Source organism: Ictalurus punctatus, chromosome 7 (genome assembly GCF_001660625.3).
Source record: "Ictalurus punctatus breed USDA103 chromosome 7, Coco_2.0, whole genome shotgun sequence".
Classification (NCBI taxonomy): Eukaryota; Metazoa; Chordata; class Actinopteri; order Siluriformes; family Ictaluridae; genus Ictalurus; species Ictalurus punctatus.
The window spans coordinates 21,892,570-21,915,371 of record NC_030422.2 but is presented as its reverse complement, the minus strand read 5'-3'; the positions used below and the strand labels follow the sequence as shown (position 1 = coordinate 21,915,371).

General features: G+C 38.9%; 2 protein-coding genes, 1 non-coding gene and 1 pseudogene across 3 annotated transcripts; 2 read left to right on the top strand and 2 right to left on the bottom strand.

The window, feature by feature from the left end:
* The first annotated feature begins 1,156 nt into the window (after positions 1 to 1,156).
* On the top strand, positions 1,157 to 1,332 carry LOC128633149 (uncharacterized; annotated as a pseudogene).
* Positions 1,333 to 2,863: 1,531 nt separating this feature from the next.
* Positions 2,864 to 3,027, top strand: LOC124628362 (U1 spliceosomal RNA). Its single transcript, XR_006982863.1, has one exon. It is a non-coding gene; the product is annotated as a U1 spliceosomal RNA (small nuclear RNA).
* A 5,918-nt stretch (positions 3,028 to 8,945) lies between these two features.
* t185a (transmembrane protein 185a) lies at positions 8,946 to 15,077 on the bottom strand. Its single transcript, NM_001201177.1, is given in 7 exon segments — positions 8,946 to 9,340; positions 10,965 to 11,088; positions 11,252 to 11,428; positions 11,979 to 12,062; positions 13,039 to 13,246; positions 14,433 to 14,609; positions 14,903 to 15,077. Coding segments are annotated over 7 exon segments (1,053 nt in total). The 5' UTR covers positions 14,941 to 15,077; the 3' UTR covers positions 8,946 to 9,095.
* A 1,475-nt stretch (positions 15,078 to 16,552) lies between these two features.
* On the bottom strand, positions 16,553 to 22,548 carry ankrd46b (ankyrin repeat domain 46b). Its single transcript, XM_017471494.3, has 4 exons — positions 22,420 to 22,548; positions 19,285 to 19,627; positions 18,538 to 18,696; positions 16,553 to 18,134 (listed from the first exon to the last, which is right to left on the bottom strand). Exons 2-4 carry the CDS (start codon positions 19,593 to 19,595, stop codon positions 17,918 to 17,920), a joined length of 687 nt encoding a protein of 228 aa, XP_017326983.1. The 5' UTR covers positions 19,596 to 19,627; positions 22,420 to 22,548; the 3' UTR covers positions 16,553 to 17,917.
* Positions 22,549 to 22,802: the final 254 nt, after the last annotated feature.

Sequence of the window (22,802 nt, the reverse complement as noted above, 5' to 3'; positions counted from 1 at the left end):
CCTGTGTCTTTTAATCTGACAAAAGAACACGATTTTATCAAGAGATTTTTAAAGAAAAATGTTTTAGAAGGAGAAGATGTTTCAGTTTTAACTAACCACAAGTCTCTTATGTCTCTCGTTCAGGATCGGGAACCTGTGAGTCCAGTCCCAGGCCTCGCTCTAAGTGAGGCCAAACAAGTTTGGAGGAACGCCGCCCACCCTGCTCTTCAGAACAGGCACAAGGACCTGTCATGGATGGTGGCCCATGAGATTCTCCCGGTCAGGGCGGTCATGCACTCCCGGGGCATGGGCTCCAACCCCATCTGCCCACGACCCGGATGCAACGCGCCGGAGACCGTGCGACACCTCTTGTGGGAGTGCGGCGCCGCGCGGGACCAGTGGACCACGACCGGCCCCCTGCATTTCCCGTGCCTGTCGGCAGGTGGGGTCCAGCTGGACTACAAGCTCGCCATCCTCGGGGTGGGCCCAGGCTCGAAGGGCCTAACGGCGCAGAGGTTCACCACGCTCTGGCTCACCCTCAACGCCGTGAAGGATGCCATCTGGACCACCAGAAACCTGCTGGTGGGGAAACGCGTGACGGTGCCCCTCCACGCGAGCGAGCAGATGGCGAAGTCCACGCTGCAGGGGTACCGCGCGGCGACATTCGGAGGAGGGGGCCGGGGTTGCACGAGAAAGGTCCCGGCCGCCACCGACCCTGGCCGCTCGTAGATGCGCCCTCACCTGCAAAGGCTACGGGAGCAGCGAGCCGGAGGGTAGAGGATCTCCTCCGGGCACCGGAAGTGACGGGCCTCGGCCGTGGCTGGAGAGCAGTGAGATGGGCTCCCTTGGTAAGGACTCACACCCGATCTTGGAAAAGAGAGGAGGCTTGAGTGGTTTTTTATTTTGTGTGTTTTATATAAAGATATGTATGTGCTTTTTATAAATCAATTGATTTATTTAATGATGTTTAAAAATGAAACGATTTTATGGACACTTTTATTCATGGTTTTTTACACACACAATCTATGTATTTATTTATTTTTCCTTTAAACAGTTTTTAAAATAAGAAATTGTTTTATCTAAGTTTAATTATTTATTTATTTAAAACAAATCATCTGTAAACTGAGAAGGAAAAAACTGTGTACACTGTGAATATGAAAAAAAGAAAAAAGTGACAATAAAATTTTTTCGAAAGAAAAATCTGTTCTTATCAGTTTAATATCTGATACGTCCCCTACCCGGGGACCATATATTAAATTGATTTTTGGAGCAGGGAGATGGAATAGGGGCTTGCTCCGTCCACTCCACGCATCGACTCGGTATTGCAGTACTTCCGGGAACGGTGCACCCCCCTTATACTGTCCAAGAAAAGATAATGGAATGGTTTTTGCAGTGAAAATCTTTGAATGTTTATACGTTGTGATCAGAGTAACTGTTGTCTATCCCTGTATGTGTAGCGTGAACTTCAATAAAACCGCTTTTTTAACATTAGCGTCAGTTTATAATTGTAATATTTTCATCTTAAACTAACTGCCAATAGAAATAGCTACGAAAACTGCTTCAACAAGAAAATATTTTTAAAAGGTAAATAAATAAACACGCGCGTGACGTTATTGATGCACCCCTTTTATTACTGTCAATGAAAGATAATGATTGTATGTTTGTTTGTGGTGGTAATTACTTACACGGAAGTGAACGCTATACTTGTAATTAATTTGTTTGTAGAATTTTTGCATTTAAGCGGGTTATGGTCTCACTGAATTCACAGTTTACGCTGAATTCCAAGTTCACTACAGAAAATAATTTTTAATTGTTCATAAAGGACCAGTGTGGATTTGTACAAGTCTGTACTTTTACATACATCTTAATTTATCTGCCATGAAAACCAAACTCGCTACTCCGACTTTTGGCTGCAGTTTTAAACCAAACTGTACCTGACTACCTCACAGTAAAGTCATTTATTTTCTGTTTTAAAAAATCGTAGAAAGACAGCTGTCTTTATTGGAAGCCTGACTTATAGCGTGCCAAAATCATTTTAAAGGCTAAATTATTGTATTTATAAGTGACTTAAAACACGCACTGTAGTTCTACAACGAAAAGAATTATTTCTTGCGCTTGATTTTGCTTAACTTAATTTATCAAACAGCTCAAATTTGTCGTAATATTAATATAAACTACTAATGTATCAATTTATTATTCATAATCTATTAACCACATCAATCATAATTTGTGGCAGACGGAACTATCAACCCGGAACTATATATCCGGACTCTCATTGCGGGTCGGACAGAAACTTCTGCTTTCATGCGAGTTTTTTTCAGCTCTCTTTGTTCATAGATTGCGATGATATAATCACTTGTATGAAGCTGCTTTTCTACCTCAGTTCCTTATTTATTTGGTAATTAAATGAATGGAAGTGAGATTTCTTGTAGAGACGTGGTTTTATTTTGGCTGTAACTCGCTGCATACCAAGGGGGCGGGGCTAATTGTAGCGAGGCTTTCAAACAGTCTTCATAAAATTGTTGAAAAAATATTTTTACTGACTCTCATTGCTTATCGTGTAGCAATACGCTGCTTTTCCTGGACTGACAGTTGTGATTTTAGTGCACATGCTACAATTACAAAAGCCGTTTTCTGGACAGTGTAGGTCTTCTTTACATATTCAGAAGCAGTGCATCATGGGAAGTATTATACTGTTTTGTTGTTAAGAAAATAGACGACCACACGACTTTAAGTGTAATAAAACGTGATATTTTTTTCAGTCCTTTTAGGCTGTAGTGTTTTACACTTGGATGTGTGTTTAATATTTAAGTGCTATATTTTTCACCATGATGGTAAACAGTGTGTGCTGTGGTGCAGTCGGTAGCCGATGGAAAAGCAACTCATACTTACCTGGCAGGGGAGATACCATGATCAAGAAGGTGGTTCACCCAGGGCGAGGCTCAGCCATTGCACTCCGGTTGTGCTGACCCCTGCGAATTCCCCAAATGTGGGAATCTCGACTGCATAATTTGTGGTAGTGGGGGACTGCGTTCGCGCTCTCCCCTGATTTTGCTGTATAAAAATAGTCTGCATTATAATTTATTTAAGTCTTATTGTTTTGTAGTACACCTATATGTTTTAATTTGGTGACATACTGCCAGGTTTTAACACAATAATTTAGGTTTAAGTCATAATTGTAGTTTGTTCTCCACCAACGATATTGTTAAATTTTTATATCATAATAAATAACAACATATAAAAAAAGAGAAACTTATAATCCTTAAAAAGAAGTTTTCTGTAAGAAGACATGTAACATTTATGGAGAAAATTCTTTGATGTCAGCACTTTGTAACAATGAGTTTTCTTTTTTGTTGTTGTTGTTGTTTAATTAACCTTTTAATAATAACCTGTTCTAATGTAAGTTAATATGGTCAGGCTGCATCACATCACCTTGTTGTTTTATTATAGCTCGTGCTCTTGTGGCTCACGTTATAGATAACATATTATAATTCAGACATTCAACTTAATGCTCTGTCTTTATACACTAAAATCAGGGGAGAGTGTGGACACACTACCAGAAAGCAAGTGGTGCCAAGAGCTAACTATGATTCCAGTAACGCCTGTTAACAAGCTTACAGTGCCAAAATGTTTATTATCACACGATCTACCTAGCTACTATTACACACTTAATTTGGCGGTGTCTCTGGCCTATGATTGGTTGTATACAGTCATCTACAATGTGATTGTCTACAGTCGAAGTCCACTGTAGACTGCACAGGGCAGTGTCTACAGTCGTGCAAAGTCTACAGTGACTGTAGACAATTAGGCCTTCTTCTCTGCTTTGAGACAATGACCATTGTAAAAAGCTCTATACAATTAAAAAAAAATTAATATGAACATAAATAATTTTAAATCTATCATTACTGATGTTCATTAATAATATATTTGAACATATTTAGTTACTTATCTGTTAAACATTATCATTTTGTGTTATCAAGCAATTCCCAGGAAAATAAACACAAAAGCACCATGGAAAACCAAGCCATGGAAATCCAAGCCATGGAAAACAAAGGTTAAACTTTCACCTGAAACATAAACAGATACTCATGAAACCCAACAGCAAACACAGTCACCTGAAATATACACATACTCTTTGATACATTTTTGACCTCCCGATTCCATCATCTATAACCATAAAGAGGGGGAAACCCCCCACAAAACCGAAGCACAAACCCATCACCTGAAAAGAAAAGTTCAATCTCATTAGTAACGTTTGAAACCCCCCCCCCCCCCTATTCTACAATTCATAACCTGACACAACAAATCAAAGAAAACATAAAACCAAACAGTTAGATAGACAGATAATTTATTTGTCCTCAAGAGGTAATTTGTTTCCACCACAGGTGCATAGATAAAACAAACAACACCACCATACATATAAACCATCGTAAACAATCGCAGGCATAGAGGGAAGAAAGGGACAAAAAGAAAAACACCAGGATAATAAAACAAATGCATCTGGCATTACAATGGTTGAGTACCTATTTGTTTAACACTCGTATAGCCATAGGAACAAAACTCCTACCATAGCTGGCCTTTCGGCACATGGGTAGTCTATACCTGCGGCCAGAAGGAAGGGGGTTGAAATATTGATAAAGTGGGTGGTCTGGATCATTTAAAATTTTATGTGCCTTCCGGAGCGTATATGAAATGACACAGTCTGATAAATTAGGGGTGGGAATATCAATAATTTTTCTCGCTAAATTAGTTATCTTCACGAGCTTGTTTTTATGGTAACTGTTAGCATATGGAAAAAAACAAATGGGAGAAGAAGAAGCAGACTAGATTGAACAGACAGATATTTAAGTTTATGAATAACTGTAAGTCTCTGTTGACAGCACTTGTAAATACATAGAGTGTGCTGATTGAAGTTGAAATGTTTATTCAATGTAATGCCCAGATATCTGAAATGCTCCACCCTTTCAACCATCTCACCATTAATGGTAATATTTGAAGGATGGATCAGTGTTTTTGAAGAGCTAAAAACCAGTTCCTTAGTCTTTGTGATATTAAGGTGGAGAAAGTTTTCATCACACCATGTGCTATAATGTGCTGTGGAGCATTGATAGTCCAAAAAATAATCATTGTCCGTATTAAGCAATGCAAGAAAGGCAGTATCACCTGTATATTTAAAGTAATGAGTGGTGGTGACTGGTCTCTGACAGTCATTTGTATAGAGAATATAGAGAAGTGGACTAAGTTACTCGAAATATTCCGAGACAGTTTCCCAACCTGCCCCATATGGGATAATTAACATACTCCCTTGCCTCCTGCCACCTGGGGACAAACAGTCGAGCCTGGACCAGGCTCCTCAGGAATTACTCCATGTGAAGCTTGGCCCACTTGGTCCACTCTGCTGGCATCAACCAGGTGCAAAGCACTGCAAAGAGTCTGCAGGTCCATACTCCCCTCTATTGCCAGTGCTCTATCAAGGGAGACATTGAATTCCCCACTGAGGACCACCAGTCTGTTGGTAAAGCAGACGTGCTCCAAAGCCCTGAAGAACCCCCCTCCCCCCCAGTGCAAGGTGCATAAACGTTTATTAGTCTGGGGGTTGACCCCTGGAATCTGTGCCTGCGACCCCTCCTTGGGGACCATTCTGGGCAAGGAATCCTGCACCAGCCTACCAACCACAGCAGGGGGAGCTCCCTTCTCCTCTTCTCCTTCTATTTCCTGACCTTCTTATCCTTTCTTATCGTTGCTCTCTGTTGCCTCCTGCTTTTGCCTTCTTACCTCCTCAACATTTTTCTGCTCTTTGTTCTGTCCCAACTGGCTTCCCACCTTTTCAACCTGGCCTTCTCCACATGGATTTGCAGAGCACACTTGGGAGCTTGACAGACTTTTTCCTCCCTTCTTTCTCTGCCCCAGTTAACTTCTGATGTCCCTCTGCATCAAGGGGAGCCTTCGTCAGCTTCAAGCTGGGCTTTTCACACCTCCAATCTGCAAGTCTTCCAGGGAGAAGAGGTCTGCAAAAATTATCTTCCTCAGTGCACATCCCCTGTAGAGGTGGTCTTCCCCTCCACAAAGGCTGCACTTTTTAGGAGCACTGAAAGCCGCCGACACCTGCTTCTGAGACCCACAGAAGTGACACTTGTTACTGTTGAAGACAGGTTTTGTGTGCCCAGCTGCTCCACATTCCCTGCAGGTTACTGGGTGCCCAGAATAATAGAGGAAGCCGATGGCCCAATGGCAAAAGACCTTGGAGGCTATACCACCCCACCAGGAGCTGTGCAAAAAGTGCACCTGGTATTTCCTTCTTCTAGTCCAAATCCCAAAGGCATTACAGATTTTTTGTCCCCACTCCACCTTCAAACAAAATCTGTGAAGAAAATGCCTGATATTGAGCTCCTCCACAAAGGGGTTGTACATGTGCATTGTCACCAGCACATCCTCCCAAATGTAAATAGCCCTTACCTTTAGGCCTTGTAGGGCAGGACGTTGTAGATTCCTCCCCCAGGCAACCACAAAATCCAAACAGGAAGTCATGTCCCCCAAGGTTAAAGGACCTCGACACACTGACCAACACCAATAGATCAACAGAAATGTTTGTTGGGTTTTGTCAGATCAGTGTGTTAACCCTGACAGTGTCAACACATGTTCAATCGGCGTTTGTTGGTCATGGAATGCTTGAGGAGTGTGGTATGATTTTTCCAACATAATCTAATGTAATCTGACCTGGGTAGGAACTGCCATGACCATGAGGCAAGCATCTCTGAAAACCCCATAGAAACAAAAGCTAGGTGCTAGGCATGTTAAATAGTTGTTGTGGGTAAAATGGCAGATTTCTGAATGAATCAGAAAAAAGAAGATAAATTATGTGTGTGTTATTTAAAATAAAAGTTTATTTTGACTCCTGGTAAGGATCATCTACTCTTGGGATCATCTGTTAACTGTATGCCATTTTCCATATTCTGTTTCACGAAGTAAGAAGCAAAATCGCAACAAAGGTTTACAACTTAAATTTGCATAAAAAATATTGTTCATAATGTATGACCTAATAATGGTCTTAGCTTACCACATAGCCTACCTTAAAATAGGTCTTTCTCTGAGTTGTTGAAACAGCTTGGGGGCAAACCGAGCAAAATTTTGAAAGCTCCACACATCCTCTGTCTGCAGTTCTCTGCATAAATTTAAGTAAGTGCACTGTCTCTCACCTCACAATAACCAAGGCTTCACCCAGAACCTCACCTTCTTCACTCATCTTTTCAGGTGAAGAATGGCACATAAAGTCACTAATAACAGTAAAAATTTGATCGTGGTACAAGGATCATCCATTTGTCTGAATGTCCGTTAAAAAAGTTTGTTGGAGTCTGTTGGGTAGTGTGAACATGAAAGTTGTGTATCCCAACATTCTAAATCCATTGGCCAACTTTTAAAAGTTGGTGACGGTGTTGGTAGGTGTTTGGTGTAATGTAAACTAGGCTTAACAGTCACAATCTGGCCTTTGTCAGAGTCACGCAAATATTTATGCTTACCCATTTGTCCTGCTTCCAACACATCAACTTTGAGAACTGACTGTTCACTTGCTGCATAATATATATCATACTGCTTGACAGGTGCCAATGTATCGAGATAACCAATGGTATTCACTTCACCTCTGAGTGGTTTTAATGTTATGATCATTGTGTACATTTACGTTACGATTCCAAATTCATCACTGTACAATTATGGACAGATGCCCATGTCCAGATGGGAATGATGGACCTGCACACGAGTGCTGCAACATCTACCTACTGATTTCAACAAGCCTCTGAGACCCTTTTAACAATTAACTCAATGAATAAAAAAAATATATTCAGCTCATATTTAGTATTCTATTACTAAACAAGTGCAGATATTACACACTACTTTACTTTGTTGTCTGTGTTTTTTATTTTATTTATTTTTTTAGCTTGGACAGGGTGAGACTTTTTGTGTTACTCTGATTTATTAGGTAAATAGTTCTGCTGTTCAAACCCATTTTAAAATCAAAACGGCTTTTGCAGTTAGGACCCAATCATTTTCAAACACTGACAAGTCAAGGATCAAGAAATCATGTACTGTACAATAACATGCACCAGTGTTAAAATGCACATGCATAGTTTCTCAAATGTCTCTTATAATTGTTTGGTTCACTGATAAAATCCTGAATTATCATTAAAATGTTTAATGTTCAGTAAACCCAGCAGAATAAATTCAAAGATGGTAGAGTCAGAAGACAGCAGCATGGTCAGGATGAGGCTCAGAATGTCTCGGTCTTGTACTTCTTGTGGTTTGATTTTTTTTTAAGTCACCAGTCAGTGTTGAAAAATAGTTTGTCTAAAGGGGCTGCTTCCCAGAGGTGCTGTAGATATGCTCAAGACAAATGAAAACAGAGACCAATATCAGTCATAGATATCAGTGCTTTCACTGCTGCTGCATGAATGATTGTCAGCTACATGAAATACTGTCAATTTGTCTCCATTAGCCTCATTTTAACATTACAGCTAGCTTTAATTACCTAAAAAATGTGGGAAACAAACAAGGACTTGATTATATATAAACAAATTCTCACCAGTTAGGGAACAGTAGTAGATGTGTAAATCTCAGACCTCACAATAAGTTCACTGTAATTCTAAAGGCAGTGTAATTCAGTGTATAAAATCTCATCAAACATTTCTTTAAAAAAATATGCTGAATACAGACATGCCACTAAAGGAATATAGACAATAAAAAACAATACAAGCTTTAGGCTCTCAACCAGCAGACCTGTGCTGGAGGTAGACTGGGGAGCTGGATTTAGCAGTTTTATATGTTAAAATCGCCTGAGAATTATATTTTGGACAAAATAAAAGTGCTTTATGGAATATTCACTACAATTCACTATAAACTATTCTAAATTTCTACACTATGCATTTGAATCGCCATCTTCAGGTCAATAGCTCCAATAATGATACCAGCTCTTCCTTATTTCACACTTTATCTTTGACATATCAAAAATACCTGAATTATAACAGCAAAACCAAAACCAAAAAAAGACAAGTAACAAAGCAAGTATTGGTTCCTGGCCTCCTCCTGGAACTTCTGTACAGTTCTTGAAAAGTCTGCAGTTACCTTTAATCAGGTATGTCTATCGACAGTTTAGGGGGAGGGTCAAAGTATTTCCCAGGGAATGGCATGATCTCTACTCCTTTGTGGAAGAACATGGGGGCAACTTTCAAAGGTTCAGGGACAGCACGTGTCTCCTCGAAGGTGTCAGAGTCATCATGCTGCAGGTTGTAGGAGATGTTGCCGTACTCTCGTAGGAGAGGGAAAAGCTCCAGAAGGAAATGGCAGAAGTCTTTGCGGATGCCAAACCACCCTGTGTAATCATGTAGAAGTGGGAGTTAGAGCTGAGAAATTCAGTGCAGTGTTGTCATATTCATAGCATTTATCTTGTGGCCAGAATGGCAAAAATAAAACATTACTCAGCTTAAGTACAACTTAAAGCACATTTCCATTGCACCATGAAACTTGCCGTGACTCTGCATGTTATAACTACACTCACTGAATACTTTATTAGTAACACCTGTACACCTATTCATTCATGCAATTATCTAATCAGCCAATCATGTGCAGCAGTGCAATACATAAAATCATGCAAATACAGGACAGCAGTTTTGGGTAATGTTCATATCAGAATGGGAGAAAATGTGATCTCGGCAATTTTGATCGTGGCATGATTGTTGGTGCCAGACGGGCTGGTCTTTCTCTAACTGCTGATCTCCTCAGATTTTCATGCACAACAGTCTATAGAGTTTACTCAGAATGGTGCAATAAAGAAAAAACATCCAGTGAGCAGCAGTTCTGCAGAAGGAAATGCCTTCTTGATGACAGAAAGGCACATCGGGTTCCACTTCGGTCAGCCAAGATCAGATAGTTAATAGCAATTAACACCCGTTAATACCAATCAATCATCACTTGAATGACACAGACTATTTGAGTATTGTTGCCGATTTACCAATCTTCTAATGGCTACATCCGGCATGATAATGTCCATGTCCATAATGACCATGTCACAAAGCAAAGGTTGTCTCAAACCGGTTTCAGTGTTCTTCAGTGGCCTTCCCAGTCACTGGATCTGAATCCAATAGAACACATTTGGGATGTGGTAGAATGAGAGATTTGCAGCATGAAAGTGTAACTGTAAAATCATGTCAACATGAACCAGAAGCTCAAAGGAATGTTTCCAACATATCGTGAAATCCACGCCACAAAGAACTGAGGCCATTTTGAGAGCCAAGTAAGGCCCTTTGTACTAATATTACATTTACATTAATGGCATTTGACAGACACCCTTATCCAGAGCAACTTACAGGTGGTACATTGTTCCTAATAAAGTGCTCTGTGAGTGTATTTGCAGAACCCAAATACATATACAAATACCCCCACACTTAACTATAGTCATTTTTCTATAATGTACAGAGTTGTACATCATACATGAACAGTGGAATACCTTCTGAGATTCAGCCACAGGAAATGAGATCCATGAGTCTTTCTTTTATATTTTAACATTGTCTGATAAATCATAATTTTCATTAAGGATTAAAGTATTGGCACACTCATCTGTTTTTGGGTGCACGCAGTCGTTAAGTTAAGTTGGCTTCTCTGTATTTTCAAAAAAGATTGCACTCTTGTGTTTGGCTGCATGTACTGCCATTAAAAATAAACTCACCATGTCTCATGTTCTATACACACAAATTAAAAACATAAAATGTATCAACTTTTTTTTGGAGAAAAATGTAGAGTACTAGTACATCACTAGTCACCACCACCATCTCCAAATAAAGCCTCTCCAACACCCATGGGTAGTATTATGGGATGAAAAAAGTGAGGATATGGATAATCATGGATTCGGGTTAGCTGGAGTGCTGTGCCACATGGTTCAGTGAAAACGTACTTCTATACAATCGCTTAAGAGAGTAACGCTATAAATAACTACTCACAGTGATTCCCGCCTTTCTGCCCAAAAGTGCTGGCCATGAGCGTGACCAACGAGACCCATAAAGGCACAAAGAGAGAGACATAACTCAATTTGTTATGTCCATCCAGTTTATGAACAAGCAAGATCTGAAGGAGAGAACAAACACAGATTAGCTTTTCAATGTAGGCCATGATGGACAATCATGCTAGTTTGATTTTCAGCACTGACAGAATCAATATTTTCCATTCAAGACCTGCCAAGTACTGCTCTATCTCGGAAGATTTATAGAGTCAGCAGAATATTAGGCACCTCGAAGATTAGGAGTGGCACCACAATGGTTATCCAGCTCACAGCCATGGTGACGTAAGTACGACGCTGCTCTGCGATGATGTCTACAGAGCGCAGGAAGAGCATGGACCAAATTATGTAGTAGAGCACGACCAGACACAGGAAAGACATGAGGATCCACAGTGGCACACACACTACCTACATAGAAGACAACAGAAGTATTATTCAATAGTTATTACTATGATCAAAAAGAACAAGAATAATGCCTCTTACAAATTCCTGTTCATGGTTTTCATAAAGGTCATCCTTTTTGTAATAAAATTAACATTTGAACATCCACTCCACTGCTCATGTAGACTGCTTCATGTATTCCTGAGCTAAGGGAATGTTTTCACTGGTGTGGTTAATGGTACTCAGTTACTGATATCACGAAATAAGCTCTGTGGCTTTGAACTTATCGACATCAACATGCAGACAGACAGGTACCTGAAAACCTACAGCCACAAAATCTGCTTGCTTAACAAACCAGTTAACTAACAGCTAATGTTTCATCAACAAAATCATGGTTGTGGTATATATTGTCAGGTTTGGCTTCTGTAATATAAATCACTAAGAATATGACAAAGCAACTTCATGGATGTTTATAAATCTGAGTATTTTCAATCAGGATGGTAATTGACAGAAATGGTAGCATATTTGAGTAGTTTCTTGGTCATTAATTTTGTTTACATATTTGTCAAAATCTTACCAGCCAGTCCCAGGTGATTATTTTGTCCAGTCGCAAGGCAATGAAAATAAACTGGAGAATGTTGACCGAGCAGATTATCTCCAACTGAGTGGAAAAAATATGAAGAGTGACATGTGAGTCTCGGTTCACTCTTACTTAATTACACTTAAAAGACACCAGTCATGAGAAACTGTTAGTACCCTGAGCAAATAAACAGTGCTATGGAGAAAAGTAACAGACTATATGAATATATACATTTATTTCCACAGCACCATTGGATTGTTAATTCTGTTTGGTTGATTCATTTTCTATAACAAGAGCTCTGGACATTAGTGTCAGGCACAAAACATATCACAGGCTTATATCAAAGTGCTTGACTCAATTGAATCTAATTGTTATTGTTTAAATAGTAAATGCTAATTCAAAGGGACTGGTATAGAAGATGCTCTACATAATATAATACTAATAATAAACATTAAAAAAAAAAAACTGGGTTCCTATGTATAATTTATATTAAGTATAGCCATTCATATGACGAGACTTTTATTTAAATAATAATAATAATAATAATAATAATAATAGTATATTTTTTTGGAAGGAGTCACCAGTGTCAATGCTTTGTAACAATCAGAGATAAAGCTATAATTTCTCGGACATGGGAAAGTCTTCAGGATGGATGGCTTTGAGGTTTCTTGGTAAAAAGCTACATTTTTAGTTTTGTTTTATTAACATCAAAAGAAAGGGGAAAAAAAGAGTGGCTTTTGAGGGAATGACTGTAGCGGCTATAATTTAAGTGTAAATTTCCCCCACAAACATTCCACAATATTAAAAAGACATGCCATTCTTTAACTGATTAAATAATTTCTACAAATTGTTGTGGTATAAGATGAATAAAACACTCCAGGATATGCTGGAAAATTATAAAATACCCAATGTCGGAGTTAAAAAGGGATCACAGCACCCAGTCATTGATTATTTTTCCTTGTCATGTTTTACTTCTTACTTAACAGATAGATGTGATCATTTTATTTAAATGTAAATACTGTATTTGTGACTTTGCATGTGCGTGATAACTTCAGACCTCCAGTGCACGGTCATGGCGGAACCCCCAGACACAAGCAGCCACTGACAGAGGCGAAGCAAAGAAGAGGGGCATGAAGACGAGCAGCCAGAAGTAGGAGCCCCTCTCGATTCTGTCACACACCAGTACTTCAAACATCAGCAGCAGAATGTGAATGGTCACTGCTATCAACATGGCTTTGAATTCCACATGTGTCTCACCCTCCGCTCTGTACAGGTGTGCGCATACACACAAACACACACAAAGAAAAGTATAACTTATTATAATTTATTAATTAATTTTAGGCAACTATAAAGAAAAACACATCTTAAATGAATACACCTGTAATTACATCCATCCATTTTCCATACCGTTTATCCTACACAGTGCCGGGAAGCAGCCTGGAGCCTATCCAAGGGAACTCTGGGTACCCTAGATGGGGTGCTAACCCACACATTCACACACTATAGACAACTTGGGAATGAAAATCATCCTACAATGCACATCTTTGGACTTGGGGAGGAAACCCCTGAAACACGAGAAGAACATGCAAACTCGCGCACAGGGTGGAGGCGGGACTCAAACCCCGACCTTGCAGGTGTTTGGTAAATGTGCCAACCAATAAGCCATAATGCCTTTCACCTGTAATTATTTTCTTTTAATATAAGTATGTGTATTTATTTAAAGAACACTTCAGCTAAACTGTCTTTACATCCTTCAAGCTCTCATTTAAAGAGATGCTCTTTGGGAAAAGACTGGGAAAGCCAGAAGGAAAATGAGAGAGAAATTCTGTGTGGAGAGACCTGAGGAATTTAAAGGGCCTGAAAACCGAAACTCCAACTGGTCACTTCACTTTGGCTTATAGGTAGTCATTTTGCTTGGTAGGTCCTCCTGTAATTTGTGATTCTCTGGAGAAAAAAAAATTGCTATTCTCCCAATTGTCACATTGTAATGTACATCATGTAGTCCACTAGTATCATCAGCTGTACCACTGTACTGTAGTCAGGATTATTTCAATTTCTCCTTATTTCCGGCTATATTAGATGCATAACTAACTAAAAACAAAGCAATACATGTTTGGCTGTGAGTTTTGTTTGCTCATATATTTTACAATTATGAAACTGCGTGTGTGTGTGTGAGAAACCTTTTGACCCAATTAAGCCTTTGCACATGTAGGTAATGCTACAGATCAATACCAATCAGTGGCATTGCTAGTTTTCCTGATTTGAAAACAGGTCTGTGGAAAAAGTACTCTTCTTCTCATCCCTCTATTCTTTCCTTTGCACTGTATATGTTCATGTCCATGTGCAGAACGGTTACAGAGTGAGCTTTGGGTGAACGGAGTGGAGTTGAAGGAAATGGTGAAATTCTTAAATTTGCAATAACTGACTATAAGTCTTGTGTTTGTAACACACCTATAGCGCGGGTTAGAAGCCCACACACCAGTCCCAACCGAGGCGCCGATGACAACCAGGAGTTTCCAAAGCCAGATGGGTGTGAACACCGCCCAGTAACTCCATTGGATAACTCCATCCAGCTTTAGCGCCAGCAAGATGGAGAACAGCAAAAGGGAGGCATATATGAGGAATTTGCTATGACAAAAAGAGAGGCAGTATGGTTAGATCAACATTACAAACAACTACACTGCGAATATTAGGAGGTTAAAAGGTATCAACTCTAACAACTGAATCGCAAATTTCTCCCTAATTGACATACAGTGCATTACAAAGAGTGTAAACTGTGCAGACAGAAGAGGCCTTTAACATTAGGTCCTGCTGTAGATATATAGTAAAACGCTCAGCTAGCGATGTTACATCAAACAACTTTGCATGTGAATCATTAGCTTGCCGGTTGCTTCAGTCCATAACCTAGCATTTCATCTCACCTGGGATTAAAATCCTGGAACAGTCCTCTTAGATTCATGATAAAATAATAATAAGAATAATCTCCAACCTTCACTATGACACCATGGTTTATAGTAAACAAGAATGATACAACAATCTCCGATAAATATTCTTTGGGTTGTTAGCCAGCAGGTTTGTTTTGAATGTCCACTTCCGTTTCCGGTACAATAGCATTATGGGCAAATCTAAGTTAAAAGTTTGGACTAGTGACGTTCGGTCTCACGCTTTCACGTAATCATTTGGCTCAGCTCACTAATAAGAGCCGACTCTTTCGATTCCCAAACGACTCAATAGATACACAGGTGCATATTCTGGGGGGAAAAAAATCCTTCTAATTTGCATCAAAAGTGGAATTTTCACATATACTAGATTTATTACACATAAAGTGAAATATTTCAACCCCCTTTTTTTGTTAGGCTTGATAACGGCCTTCAGCTCGTCTGTATTGCTGGGGCTGGTGTCTCTCATAGATTCTCTATGGGGTTCAGGTCAGGTGAGTCGGCTGGCCAATCAAGCACAGTAATACCACGGTCAGCAAACCAGTTACTAGTAGTTGTGGCACTGTGGGCAGGTGCCAAGTCCTGCTGGAAAAGGAAATCAGTATCTCCATAATGCTTGTCAGCAGATGGAAGCATGAAGTGCTCTAAAATCTCCTGGTAGACGCTGCATTGACTCTCAACTGGAGAAAACACAGTGGAACAACACCAGCAGATGACATGGCACCTCAAATCATCACTGATTGTTTAAACTCCACACTGGACTTCAAGGAACTTCTGTGCCTCTCCACTCTTCCTCCAGACTCTGGAACCTTGATTTCCAAATAAACTGCAACATTTACTTTCATCTTCCCCATGATTGTGGTTGTGTGTACTGAACCAGACTGAGAGATTAAAGGCTCAGGAAACCTTTGCATGTGTTTTGAATTAATTAGCTGATTGGAGCTCTTCTCAGGTCATCAAGACATTTCTGTATTATAAATTGTTTATTCTAATATTTGGAGATACTGGATTTTCATGAGCTGTAAACTGTAATTATCAAGATTAAAACAAAAATGGGTTGAAATATTTCACTTTATGTGTAATGAATGTAGTATACATGAAAGTTCCACTTTTTGAATTAGATTACAGGAAAAAAAGAACTTTTCCATGATATTCTCATTTTTTTTTATAGATGCACCTGTATATATTTTATATTAATCAGTCAATGTTTGCAAAATTTTGACCAGTGATTGTTCTTCTTTGCCTAAGTATGGCTGAAATTGTTTCAGGAAATCCTACTTCACCTACCATATGAACAAAATACCTTTGTTTTAATAAAGTCTATTTCAAAATCAGCAAGGCACAGTAAATGTGCATAAAATAAGCATCCCTGAGTCCGTGTTATTATTCCTACTGTGTCTGTGCTCCATTTAGAAGATAATTTATACCTATAAGCAACTCCCCTAACATACCTGATGCATATATATGCACATACAGTATAGGCAGCTCAAATATGCGAGTCAACTCTCAACGTTCATCTAAAAGAGATGACTCGTTCGCGAACAACATATCACTTGTTCAGACGTACTGTAAGAAAGAACATTTGCATTTGAAAATAGTGTTTAGTGTTGTAGCGAAACAGAAGTAACCAAATGCATATTATTTGTAATTTAATAGTTCATCATCAGGAAACAAAAGCTTCCAACAGTAAATAACAGTGAGTGCTGTTAAAACACATTTGAAATATTTACAAAATATCCAAAAGGATAAGTAAACAATAAGCAACGTCCAAAACAACTGTAAAGAGCCTTCAATTAAACATCATTCAATTTAAACTTGGTCACCTGCTGCTGTAGCAATACAGTAATATTATTATTATTATTATTATTATTATTATTAATAATAATAATAATAATAATAATAATAATAATAATAATAATACTTATCGTCGTCATCGTCATTATAATCAACAGTATATGGGAAAGATGCCACATTTGGTTTTGCGTTCTTAAAATATTGAGGTTTGTGGTAGACATTACTGAAAATTGATGCAGAGTTATTCGGGATGATTGGGAAAAAAAACATTTCAAATGAGGGGAAAAAAAATGAGACACTTGCACAGACACAATGGAAATGACAGCATCCTACAACAACATGCTGCACTAATTTACAACCATTTTTTAAAAAGTAGCCACCTGTGATCTTAAGTGCCCTTAAGCCATAAAATATCAATGATTAGTATTTTCCTTGCCCTTTTTCATAGATCACGCATGTTCCACATTTTACACACGGACAAGAAAGTTGAACAATGGTTCAATAATTGGTTACAAAGTTTCATATAACAATCACAACATACTGACATACAACAGAAAGTGGTCAAGCCAGTAACAGGTATCAAGTCCAAGTTAATGACAAGATGAAATATTAAAAGTAAAAACCTATTTGTACTGTCCTAACTACATTCTGATCATCTACATGTGTCAACACATTAGAAAAAGTAATAAAGCACGCATGGCTTGAAAGACAAACTAGAGAATTAACATCATAATAAATTAAATAAATTGCACTGAGTCAAAAGCATTAAATTTACACAACTTCTCCTGCCTCATATATAACTTGGCTGATTCTGGTGAAAAACAGCTCAATCTATACTCTGGAAAGCAAAGCCAAATGTACTCTCCTGAAGCTTGTCATGAATTTCTAAGAAATCATAAAGAAATTAAAAATGTACATTAATTCAAAGTACAGCTTCATTCTGTAAGATTTTTAAACACTGTTCACAACACACCATAATCAAAACAATTCCTGTCTCAAAGACTTCCCCCCACATGCTTTAAATACTTTTAAGACTCTCTTAAAAACAGTAGCCTGTCAAGCTATGCGTGCCTTAATTTTAGTTCCACACAGCATTATCCAGAGAAGAGTAACTTATGAGCTAATTCATATGAAGAAATTTGATAAATCGTATAAACACAGCTTTTCTTGGACTAGATTTGAAACCGAGTGCATTTGTGGTTTTCAGTGGACCAGCTCCAGCTGGCTGGCAGAGAAGGGAAGTACCCCACTCACATAGTAAGCAATGCCCAGAGAGAGCAGGGCGATGATCACTAACAGCAGGAGAACCCTCCAGAAACCTAGATCCTCCACAAACTCCTGCCAGGTGGAGCGAAAACTGGACAGTACACCCTCACTGTTCTGCAGGTTGGGGTTCAGCAGTGAGTGGCTCTCCATTGCACTAAGAATCAACAAACAATACACATACATGACAAGACAATACAGGTATAAGGCATAAAAAAAAATACTGAAGATCAACAGACAACTTTTTTCTCTCCGTATAATATTTTAATAATAGGAAAAACCTCAAACAAAAAGAAATAAAACCAGACCATTAAAATATCCTAAGAACACTCACTGACTTCCTGTTTCAAAAAGAAATAGCCCAAAATACGAAATCAAAACACAGCTCTAAAGCCATTTACTGGGTTCTTTAAGTACATATTCTTATCACATAACCTACCGCGTGTACATAAATATACCAGTCTGGGGGAGATTGTTTTTAATCAAACAAAGGCTGCTGGCTCCATAAAATGCCCCATGCCAATTGAAAGTGGTGCCAGCTGGAGTCTCTTCCCGCTCACCTCTCACTCTCGGCCATCTGCATGGTCTCTAGTTTGGAATGAGTGCCTCTATTGAAGCCCTTCACCTCCTGCTCCTCCAGACCCTCCAGCAGCCGAATGGCATCTTTATTCACACCTCGCCGCTTGGCCAGCACCAGAGGAGTCGAGCCATTATGATTACTGCTCAAACACAAACAACGCACAGCCTACATTCATGGTGCATCTGTTCCAAAACCAACAAAGCCAACGTGGTATAAAAAATAATAACTAGGCATGAGTTTACACACAGTTCTGATTTTGAGACAACATTTTATCATCTAAAGTCAAATCTTTCACAGTCTTCACACAGCACAAAGCCATTGTTATAGGCAATGACTGCATACAAGATGAGAGCTGCAGGCTTTCAGGGTTTTTCAGCTATTTATACTGTGTGTTGTGCAAAGACATTTTCTTAGCATAGGTCTTATTTAGGTAGCTACAAATGGCTGTAAACAGTTGCTTCCACCTTGGACCACTGATGCAGTAGCTCATTACTTTTTGTTTTTAAATCAAGTTTCTGAACTTGCGGTCATGGTTCCAGACCAGCCACACTTTGGTGCTGGAACCCGAACTAATTTTACTGAATAAACTCTTCTATAGTGGAAACAAATGGCATAGATTCAATATTATGTAAAGAACCAGCACGTCATTGGTGATATATTAATGCTTAGAGAACTCTGAACTATTAAGTATATTTATAATGAATGAGACAAGCATTAAACATCTTACCAGATGTCTATCTTGAGGCCATTGGAGACAAGGAACTGAATGGTGTCAACATGTCCACACAGATGCAGCGCCGTGTTTCCCTGATAATCGGTGGCTAGCAGATCTGCGCCAAATTTGTGCAGGAAGCGACAGATCTCCACATTGCCACGTGCTGCTGCTAGGTGAAGGCCGGTGCGACCTCGGTTGTCACGGATGTTAGGATCACAGCCTGTCTCCAGGAGCCGTCTGGCGAACGCTAGGTCTCCATCAATGCAAGCCTGAAGTAATGGCACGCTCGTCTGTGACGTGTCATTGATGAAGACATATGACATGTCCGAGAGGGTCTCTGAATATTCCAGTGTACCTACAAAGTCGAATCAAAACGATCAGGTTATGTGTACAAATATGGCCAATGTTCTTTCCAACTTAAAAACAATCAGTCAACATTCGAAAGTTTATTTTCAGGCATCTGCAACACACACACAGTTTACAAACATCATATTACAGCATGTTTCATGTACTGTTATTTAGAAGATCTGTGCGATTTGAACACAGCCTTCATGCACATCATGTGTCAGTATACGGCTTCAGCATTTTTAATACATCAGCAATCGAGGACAGGCAAGAGAAGGCTGGATCACTTGCTGGAAATATAATGTTTTAGGACTTATTTGCATGTTCTTTGCACCGATCCCCCAAATTCAGCAAAAAAGAACATGAGATAAAAAAAATAAATAAAAAAAAACAAGTGGTAAATATTACAACGGGTACTTTCACAGGAAAGACGGCAACTTCCACCCTTCCTGGAGTGAGGATTTGGCTTTCTTTGTGATGAAAAATTGGTTTCTTTTAGGGTTATGAACATTTTAGAGGGCATGAAAAAAGAAATTTCAGAGCTTAATCATTTACCATTTTCTTTTATTCTCAATCTAAGTAACACTCTCCAAGAGAATTTTCAAACATAACTAGGTATAATTTAACAGAGAAGTGCTTTTGTACTGTAATACTACCCTATTCTTCACAAAACCTGACAAATTTGTATCGTTGCATGCAAAAAAAAATTCTCACAAAAAACTGTCCTCACATACAAATGCATCACCACATGCCCAAATTTAATCAAATTATATTCTGACTTCCAAGTGAACATACAATTTATAAAAAAAAAAAAAAAAAAAAAAAAAAAAAAAAAAAAAAAATTCCGTCTGTTTATATTGCAAAAGCTATATGTAATCAAATTATATTACTTGTGATCTACCTCTATTTAGGACTGGATAAGATGTTTAACATGAGTACTATTTATCATATACAGAAAGCAGAGAATTGTAATAATTTGGCAACACAACTGAGCAGTGGATAGTATTGTTGTCTCACAACTCCAGTGTCATGGGTTTGATACTGAGCTCAGGCAATTAGTTTCTGTGCCTGTTCTACCCATGTTCGTGTATGTTTCTGACAGGTTCCGAATTTCCTCCCACTGTCTAAAAACATGCAAGTCGGCAGACTGGCTATGCTAAAACTGGCTCTAGGTGTGAGACTTAGAATTGTAGTACAAGAATATAAATGTGCAGAATCAGCTCCTTTATCACCAGCAAGAGACGTGTAAAACTATAAAAGATGTGTTAGATTTTGGTTGGTGATGAGAGGCAGGATAATCAAGACTGATATTTGGGTTTTACACTCTTGATTATCCAGCATCTCATCACCAACCAAAATCTAACACATCTTTTATAGTTGATCAAGAACTTCTTAAGGCAATGATTAGATGGTCAGATGGGCACGATTATGGCTGGACCTAACATCTTCAGGAAGAGAGATCTCCAGGAAAAGAGTTGGTGACCACTGTTCTAAAGAAATTGTTAGCATATACCTCCTTTTGATTTGCCATTTTAGGATTTTACAAATAAATTCTCCAATTTGGGCAAAAAAAAAAAAATTAATCTGATCAGTAATTTTTCACTATATTCACACATACAACTTTTTGAAATTTTAAGCTAAAAGATACCACAGTATGAATGAATAACAATACATTCATCTAGCATAGGCATTATTTTAGGTTTTATATTCAATTTAAATGTCATTTTCTGAAGTGGGAACCTTTCCTGTGAAAGAGCATGGTCATTAGTGCCCCAATGTGATATATGACACTACCACAGTGTGTCAGTTCTTTCACTCTCCAGCTCATGACACCAGAAAACTCAAATAATCTCAGTTGGATACTGTAGACTTGTCCCCAGGAGCTGACTCTGTAATTAAAAAAGACTACACTGCGCATACTGAACATCATTTCAACACAGTAATGCTGTTCTACTTTAATGATTTATAATTGTACCATCAGGTGTCACCCAGAAGAGGACAGGTTCCCTGTTGAGTCTGGTTCCTCTCAAGGTTTCTTTTCTTCTTCTTGCCACTCGTTCATTTGGTACCTGAATATAAATCTATATCTGGATAGCTCTAAAGACAATGTGTATTCTCAAAACTACCATACATATAAAACGGGATACAGTGGAAATAAAAAATCCAAACAAAAACCCCAAAGTCCTAATACCATCAAACACTACAACCCTCAATATAGAATAGCTTGATGTCATCCTTTGTCATTCGTCTCTTTACTTTTACTGCTAAAACCATCAAGTTATTTGATTTCTATTATAAAAATGTGTGTTTATTGTCAGTACTGAGCTGTTTGGAGACTAGTAGATGGGAAGTCGCATAACTACGACACTCCCTAAACGCCATCAAACCAGATGAGTGCGCGAGCAGGGTGTGAATAAAAACAAACAAACAAAAACACCAACATCCGACATTACTGCACCCGAATCATAACACTGAGAACGGAAGTTCTGTAAATACTGTTTATTTATTCAGCTAAAAGATGATGTATCAATTTCCTTTTGAAAGCACAGTGTAGCAAAGTGCCCTGCCCCGCCTATTCCACAGTATTACACTAGACATACAGTATCTCAGTGCACACAGTACACTAACTACACCTGCGACTACACCTCAGTGTGAAACCATTCAGATCAATAGATCACATTTACACTACTTCATCTGACTGGTTACGCAGCTTAAATAACAGAACAGAAATAGAGCCTTAAACAACGCTTGAAACAACACACTACGCACACAGATTCTGTGCGTAATTAAATGAATTTTTACCTGTTTATAATGAGCCAAATCAGTTGAGAAAATATTATTCCGCAGCTGTTCCACAGCGGAACTGTTGTTTATATTGATGTTGAAGGCACTGCAATATCTCTTACGGTTTGCGATTAAAGCGTCACACCGCCATCTGGAGGATTGGAGAAGGCTTTAGTCAAATCAATCCATCCATCTAGCCATTTTACATACCACTGAGTCACGAGGACCTATACCATGGACTTCAGGTATAGCACATGGACAGGGTGCCAACACATCGCAGGGCACAACCACACACACTCACAATATAGACAATCACCCTACAATGCATGTATTTGGACTGGGGGAGGAAACCGGAGTATCCAGAGGAAACCCCCGTAGCACCGAGAGAACATGCAACACAG

What these genes read in the sequence shown, in the direction of transcription:
- ankrd46b (XM_017471494.3), bottom strand. Translation starts at nt 19,595, where the DNA reads ATGTCATATGTCTTCATCAATGACACGTCACAGACGAGCGTGCCATTA. An exon ending in GGCCTCAAGATAGACATCTG is followed by an intron (nt 18,697 to 19,284) that starts GTAAGATGTTTA and finishes GTGTTTGAGCAG; the next exon opens with TAATCATAATGGCTCGACTC. An exon ending in CAGATGGCCGAGAGTGAGAG is followed by an intron (nt 18,135 to 18,537) that starts GTGAGCGGGAAG and finishes GTTGATTCTTAG; the next exon opens with TGCAATGGAGAGCCACTCAC.